General features: G+C 33.4%; 1 protein-coding gene and 1 non-coding gene across 3 annotated transcripts; both read left to right on the forward strand.

Moving 5' to 3' along the window:
- The first annotated feature begins 950 nt into the window (after positions 1 to 950).
- Positions 951 to 7058, forward strand: LOC107920431 (bifunctional aspartate aminotransferase and glutamate/aspartate-prephenate aminotransferase). 2 transcript variants are annotated; one of them, XM_016850155.2, is made up of 10 exons: positions 951 to 1820; positions 2605 to 2842; positions 2983 to 3076; positions 3217 to 3320; positions 4437 to 4685; positions 4766 to 4879; positions 5011 to 5094; positions 6048 to 6218; positions 6379 to 6492; positions 6646 to 7058. In XM_016850155.2, the coding sequence occupies exons 1-10, from the start codon at positions 1690 to 1692 to the stop codon at positions 6784 to 6786; spliced, it is 1440 nt and encodes a 479-aa protein (XP_016705644.2). In that variant the 5' UTR covers positions 951 to 1689; the 3' UTR covers positions 6787 to 7058. The 2 variants fall into 2 exon arrangements, with proteins under 2 accessions (XP_016705644.2, XP_040965885.1); XM_041109951.1 differs by having other exon boundaries at positions 985 to 1125.
- Positions 7059 to 7498: 440 nt separating this feature from the next.
- On the forward strand, positions 7499 to 7571 carry TRNAA-AGC (transfer RNA alanine (anticodon AGC)). The gene has a single exon. It is a non-coding gene; the product is annotated as a tRNA-Ala (tRNA).
- The last annotated feature ends 354 nt before the right edge of the window (positions 7572 to 7925 follow it).

Below are 7925 nucleotides of genomic sequence, written 5' to 3' on the forward strand. Positions count from 1 at the left end.
CATATTGTATTATGATCATTTGATAACTTCAAAACTTATAAAAAAATTCAAATATTTATTATGCCAATTTTTTTTATATTTTTACAACAAATCAAGATTAATTTATCTAAGCATTTATTGTCTATAACAAAAGAAAAATCTTACTTTACAAGTCTTGACAAGTGATTAATAATTAATTTTAACTCAAATAATGAGTACGTGATTTGCCTTAATATATGTCAAGAGTTTCACCCTTTCACCTCAGCATTAAAAATTTAGAATAATGTAACAAAATTAAACAACTCAAACTTATACGAAAAATACATATTAGATATAAGAAACTTAAGATTTTACAAGGATACATAAACAAACAAACATTAATAAGAAAATGTTTGTGAGGAGGAAAATGACAATGTAAAAGACTTGGTAGTAATAAATTGCTAGGCCGCTTTTTTGTTATCTTTTGGAGTAATTTTTCACATGTTATTTGTTGATTTCTTTTGTCCAAGTGAATGACTTCTAATGGAAATAATCCAAGAGAGTTGATTGAACATTTGCATCTTGTACATTCATTGTAGAAATTTTAACTCCAAACTCCAAATATGTTAGGAGATATGACTCAAATGCGAAAATGCATCAAAATTATCCATCAATGTAAAACTTGTAACTTTCTCTTTACTTTTGAATTTTTTTTTGTAATGCATTTCGACATTGATATTTTTGAATAGATTTTCAAATTTTCCTTTCTCTTTGAAGCTCGGGAAATGATCGAAACACGAAAAAGTGTTTCGACCGGAAGTTCTGAATATGTCTAAATTACAAAATTCTTCAAGCATTTGACTATATGCATTTAAATAGAGAGAGACCAAGAGCAGTTTGATTCAATAAAAATTTTCGATTGAGCATGAAAGTAGGGGTAAAGATGTAAAATCAATATTCCACTCTACACTCTACCTGAGTGGCGGTGGAATAGTAAAACAAACCACCACTTTCCCACAAAGAGCCAATCTCACTCCTCTGCCAACATTTGCTTCTTTCCCTTCTCTCAATATCTTACCTCCGGTCCTCTACTTCCTGCAAAAAACTCATTGCTTTGCATTGCAAATCGACGATCAGAAATCCAAGTACGCCATATCCTGAATTCTGGTATCCCGACATTTTGTATTTTATTTTCACATATCCACTGTTTTTATCTATGTTATCCCGTATATTCAAGATATGGTATTTATGAACTCAACTTTTAGCTCAATGACCCAAAAACTTATATCATACTGTTCTTTCAACTCAGTCAAGTAATAAAATTGAAACAAGTGACTCGTTCATATGATTATATTTTTGATATAATAAAATAATATTTATTGAGTTGGTTTCACGGTTTAAATTTACGAAAATATTTTTAAATTAAAATAATTATTCAAGTGTATTTTAATTTATTATTATTTTTTAAAATAATTAAAAAAATTGCAAAGTTTGATTGTATTTGTCCTGGTGATAAAATCTCTAGTCAACTCCTCCATTTTCCTTTTCTTCCTAGTCCCACTACCAACCCCCCTCTCCACCAACCTCTCTCCATCTTCATTTTCCCCAACAACCCCTTTGCATCTTCTTTTTTGTTGTTTATATTAAGCTTTGGGTTCGCTTTTGTTTATTTGGATGAGAAACAACAGCTTCCATCTCTTGACCAGAATCTTCTCTTGAATCTTCATTCAAATGGCAATTTCTCTTCATAATTCAACAAACATTTCCCGTGTTGGCTTCGCTTCCCCATTTTTGGGATCAAATTCCGCCTCCAAGGTCTCTATTTCCGTTTCTTTGCCTTCTTTTTCAAATCTCTCCTTCAAGTAAGTTCTTTCCTGCTCCTCGTTTCTTATTTGATTCTTAGTGGAAAAATTTTGGGTTGTGGTTGCATTTAACAAATCGTATCTTCTGTGTATTCAGTTCATTGGAGCAATACCATACATTTGTTTCTGGGTCATCAGTTGTGTCATTTAAATTTGTTAGCTCTCATACTAGAATTTGTCATTCCAATTTTTACTCTTTTTCCACAAAGATTAAGTCTTTGTGAAATAGATAGCCTTAGTTTTGAATTTATGAAGATCTCATGTCTATTTCTACTTAGATTTGTTTCGAGATTTTTAGTACATGCAGTTGCTATGTCAAAATCCTTTGCGTCAATATGTTCAAATATCGGTCAATTGTTTTGAGTTGCAGCTGGTAATTAATATAATATTTATTCTGTACAAGATGATTGTGTAGACTGAAGATCTTTTCAGCAGTTAAAAGGGTATCTTGGCAATAAGTAAGGACAAATTGCTGTGGGCGTAATTTTGTATAGTAGTGTGCTTTTACGAGTCTAAAGAGAAGTGTCCTTACTTTTAGTTTGCCTCATTCCTTAAGCTGATTCATTGAAGTTGTACAACTATTTTAAATTAAGAAACTTCCGTTAGTGACACTATTGCAACCAATTCTATCTATCAATTTAAAGATTAAAAAAAAGTTAAACATGTTGTGCAAGCATTTGTTAATTTGTGTGAAAATTACAGAAAAGTATTATCTCCCAAAGGGAGAAGGAGCACCAGTTATATTAGAGAGTTTCATTGTCTAGTTGTATGTGCTTCTTGGCAGATCTGTTGAGACTTCAAGTCAACAGTTATATAGAATAAGTGCAATGTCGAAGGCAGAGAGTAGCAGCTCTGACCAAGTGAAAGTTGACATCTCTTTGAGCCCCAGAGTTAACTCTGTGAAGCCTTCAAAGACAGTGGCTATAACTGATCATGCAACTGCTCTTGCACAAGCTGGTGTCCCTGTTATTCGATTGGCTGCTGGAGAGCCTGATTTTGATACACCAGCCATTATAGCTGAGGTGCTTTTCTTTTTCTTGTGCATTTTGGGTCTTTCTTGTTATTTTCTCTTTTTAAGTTTTGACCTCTTTTAGTTTAGAGTCTCTTCTTCCAGTAATTAGTATTTTAATTTATTGTACTTCTGTTGTTTCTGGAAAGTAAGGCTGGGATAAATGCTATTCGTGAAGGTTACACAAGGTACAGTCCTAACGCAGGTACTTTGGAACTTCGTACGGCAATCTGTCATAAGCTAAAAGGTAAGTGTATATGTTATGCAAGTGCTTTTTTGATTTAGAACTGTAAACTTGATGCGTGTTTACCTTTGGATTAGGATGAGGCATGGTTTCTCATGTTTTTTTCTTGTTCTTTTCATGTATGTTCTTTTAATTTGTTGAAGAGGAGAATGGTATCTCTTATACACCTGATCAAATTGTGGTCAGTAATGGTGCTAAACAGAGTATCCTTCAAGCAGTTCTTGCAGTTTGTTCTCCTGGGGATGAGGTAAAGTTTTTCTATTTGGCAATCTTTACCATAGAATGTACTGGAAATATGCTTTAAGAAATCCTCCCCAACCTCTTTTGACCTAGTTGTGAAATTACTATTGTAGATTTATTTCTCTTTTAACCCAATGCTGAACCATGTTTACTTATCTTGCTTTCTTTCTTTCTTTCTATATTCAAATCACAAAAGTTCATAGAACTGGGGACTTTCTAGTGATGACATAGTCACCTTTGAATTGAGTGAATATTCTTGGTATCTATAATCCTTTCCAATGATTCATTGTTCCATCAACAAGAATAAAACGTGGACACAAATACTATGCCTGATCTTTTTTGTCCTACTGTTGGGTATTTGTTGAGTAAGACAGTTGATATTAGTTGTGTTTTGGAACATGAATAGGAATAAAGCATTTAAATTTCATTTGTTAGGATAATTGCGCTAATAATTACAATATGTAAGAAAATGTTACATTCAAAAACCATTGTTTCTGAGAGGTGAGTTTGAAAACCCTACTCTCATCTAAGAATATCAAAGGTGTCTTCTACTGTATAACTTATTTACTTTTTCATATATTGAATGCATCTATCTGTAATTTTCAGAATAATCAAATTCAAATACCCCATGAAGTTCATGTTTCGAAACTCATCCATTGTTAAATTTACAGTTTTCTTTCACAAGAATGTATGGTTGTTTTTGATGATCTGATCATTAATTAGTCATAGACCAAATTTCTTAATTGATTATGCTATCAATGTTTCAGTCACAACGTACATATTTAACTTAAAGTTGCTGGGTTACAAATTTAGCCAATCAGAAATACCATATGGATTTGAAATGCTCAGCATAAAATAGATCAAATATTAGTTAGCTTTGTCAAGAAAGTGGGGATAGAAAGCCAAATGAACTAAAATAACCTCTATACATAAGAAAATGATATAAAATTTGTAAATATTATAATATTTGTCTGCATGCTAGAATGGTTATTTCCTGTTCATGGTGTTAGATATTTCTTCCAATGTATGTCTGCTAGTAACCTTAATTAGGCACTCAGAATTATGCTTCTAACAAGTAGAGTAATAAGAGGTGACTTGATTATGAGCACTTAATTTATTTCAGGTTATAATTCCTGCTCCATATTGGGTGAGTTACCCGGAAATGGCGAGGCTGGCCGATGCAACACCTGTTATTCTTCCAACACTCATTTCTGACAATTTTCTATTGGACCCAGAGCTCCTTGAGTCTAATATCACTGAAAAATCAAGATTGTTGATTCTATGCTCCCCATCAAATCCAACTGGATCTGTTTACCCTAAGAAACTGCTTGAAAAAATTGCAGAAATTGTAGCAAAGCATCCCAGGCTTCTGGTACTATTAAATAGCCTGAAATCTCAGACCTGCTATGTGGATACTCAATCACTGAGCATTTTTGTAATTGGCTTATTCAGGTGCTATCTGATGAAATATACGAACATATAATTTATGCTCCCGCAGCTCACACAAGCTTTGCATCATTGCCAGGCATGTGGGAGCGGACTTTAACAGTCAATGGCTTTTCCAAGGTAACTCAATTACATTTAAATGTTGGTTAAGTATTCCTTTTACTTAATTGATGAATTTTCCATGCTTAGCTTTGGTGTAGTTCCTTTAGTGGTCATTTTGAGGATTGACATTTTGAAGATGAAATATGTAGGCTTTTGCAATGACTGGATGGCGACTTGGATATATTGCTGGACCTAAGAACTTTATTGCAGCATGTAATAAAATCCAGAGTCAGGTAGGTTGCATCATACTCATCATTTTTATTTTTGACAGAGCAAACTACATCCTTCATGCATTAGTGCAGTAATGCAATTGCCTTTGCCTGTAATAAACACTGGGAAGAACTTTATTGGAGATCAAGTGGATTTTGTTTCCAGTCTGAATGTCTGATATAGAAAATGACCAGAATTTTGGCACTTTTTCTTGGATTGGCTGTGTGGTATATTGGGGACTGCAGATGCAGCCACTACTTATCTCTGACTTATACTGGTCAATTATCTGAATGTGCTTGCATTAATGTTATTTTATTGGGGCTTATGTTTACTCATACTTGACAAGTTAGAGGCATTGTATTTTGCTTGAGGGTTGATGCTGCCATCAGATGAGCTTGCATGTTATTGTGATCGTTGAAGTCAATAAAATACTGAACCATCTGTTGACCAAATGTTAGCAAAGTATTTTCATGTTTTGACATAAAATTTTGAGCCCTAAGACAACGAATGAAGATAACATTTGAGCCAAATTAGAATGTGAGGTTGGGTTCGACATGTCTTGGGAATAAGATTATTGGACTGTGCTTGAAAGGCTAAAGTTGCCTGTCTTTGGAGAAAATCAGAACTTATTAACTAACATAATGACCACGTTTTGCTTATCCTGGTTTGCAAGTGTTAAGGGAAGAATGATGATGCTGAGTAAGCTTGAGTTGACTGTGCTAGATAGGCACATCTAAACATCTGTATATGTCCAACCAATTGAAATTGATATATTAAGAACAGTTCAGATTACTGATCTCATGCAGTATAAGGCAATGGAAAACCAATATGTCAATTAGTGCCAATAGGTTGATATATCTATTAGTGTACTTATGTATGTTATGCATATCAAAGCATTATTGTATTAGTTAGTGTAATTTCAGTACTTTAATCGATATGTTGAAAACAAAACCATAATTTGGTTTATGTTTTTCAGTCGACTTCAGGAGCTAGTAGTATAGCACAAAAAGCAGGAGTTGCTGCATTAGGCTTGGGTTATGCTGGTGGGGAAGTAGTTTCCACCATGGTGAAAGCCTTCAGGGAACGTCGAGATTTCTTGGTTAAAAGCTTTGGAGAATTGGAAGGTGTTAAGATATCTGAACCTCAGGTAAGCAAATTGACGCAAAATCTCTTATTGGGCAAACCCTACTTATTAACCCCCCCAAAACAAGTCGTTTATGTGCTTCCCGTTTTCTTCAATGCTTCAATGTTTTAGCTCTTCAAGTTCAACTAACATGCTTCTTACTTGCACTACTTCTGGTTTGCAGGGAGCTTTCTATCTATTCATTGATTTCAGTTCTTACTACGGAATAGAAGTTGAAGGTTTTGGTAAAATTGAAAATTCAGAATCACTCTGTCGATACCTCCTGGACAAGGGTCAGGTATGCTTCATTGAATACTGTTTCAGGGCACTTCTTTTTAAATTAATTAAAAATTGCTAGGCCTGGTTTTGTCAATATTATAGGGAGTGGCTGAATATTGTTTTTAATATTAAAGATGATCAAACATCAAAGAGTGGTTGTAATGATTGACAGGTTGCACTAGTCCCTGGAGATGCATTCGGGGACGATAGCTGCATTCGGATATCATATGCAGCATCCCTCACTACCTTACAAGCTTCTTTTGAGAGAATTAAGAAAGCACTCATCTCCCTCAGGCCTGCTGTTCCTGTTTAACACACATGAATTCTATCATTCAGCATGTTGTACTTTATTTAGTGATTTGAATTTTTTTTTGCTTACCCTTCGAATCTTACTGAGATTTTAACATGCTCTTAATGCATTGTTTTTAATCCGAGAATTATTGTACTAGGATTGTGGGGAGAAAATTCCTAGTTGAAAGATTGTTCGAAGGGCCCTTTTGATGAATGTTAAAAAGTACGAAGAGTTGGAAAACTGGTGGTTTGTATCTCTATGTGTTTGTGAATGGACTGCCATTTCACATGGTATATGCTTCATGCCTTGATTTGTTTGTTGCTTCAATTTAAGCTCTCTCAACTACTTTTGAAGCCATAAATAATGAAACAGTATAGTAAATCAATTCATTAAAGAACCATGATTTCCTGTTCTCTTGTTAACATGTTTATAAGTTTCTAGGTATGGGAAATACAAAGGTATCCATTGCCGAAAAGGAGAGGGAGAGGGAATAATCTCAAAGTTCCAAGGGATATCAAAACTTGAAACTTGATAGTTGTTATTCTATATGTGATGTAATGTAAATTATTATGAAACACAGATGAGACATTGAAGCTAGTTACAAAAATTGATACTCGAAAAAAGAATTTAAAGCGATATTATAAAAGAATGCGTCGAGTGAAGTTGTTATACGACATGTCGTCTTAACTTGATATAATGATCTAAAAATCCTTTATTTCCTTATATTAGCAAGGGGGATGTAGCTCAGATGGTAGAGCGCTCGCTTAGCATGCGAGAGGTACGGGGATCGATACCCCGCATCTCCAACCGTGTTTCAATTTTTATTTTAATACGTTATTCATTTTCTTTAATTCCCTTCCTATATACATAAATAATATATAATCGTGTATGAAAATTTTAATAAATTACTAGCATTAGGTGCCCCGTACGCTAGCTGGGGTTTCTAAATTTTTAAATAAATTTTAATTAATTAATATAAAATTAAAAATTTATTAAATAATAATTTATTTAAAAGCTTAATTTTTTAAATGTAGTAATAATATTAATACACTTTATTAATTATGAAATTAAAATCTATCATGATTATTAAGATATTTCTCGCTTTCCTGTTTTGGTCACCCAAATTTAAAAAATTTCAATTTAGGCACTAACATATGAAT

This window comes from Gossypium hirsutum, chromosome D13 (genome assembly GCF_007990345.1).
Source record: "Gossypium hirsutum isolate 1008001.06 chromosome D13, Gossypium_hirsutum_v2.1, whole genome shotgun sequence".
Lineage (NCBI taxonomy): Eukaryota > Viridiplantae > Streptophyta > Magnoliopsida > Malvales > Malvaceae > Gossypium > Gossypium hirsutum.

Coding starts and splice junctions, on each gene's coding strand:
- LOC107920431 (XM_016850155.2), top strand. CDS start 1,690: ATGGCAATTTCTCTTCATAATTCAACAAACATTTCCCGTGTTGGCTTC. Junction 3,077..3,216: donor AATCTGTCATAAGCTAAAAG/GTAAGTGTATAT, acceptor AATTTGTTGAAG/AGGAGAATGGTATCTCTTAT. Junction 6,219..6,378: donor TTAAGATATCTGAACCTCAG/GTAAGCAAATTG, acceptor TCTGGTTTGCAG/GGAGCTTTCTATCTATTCAT.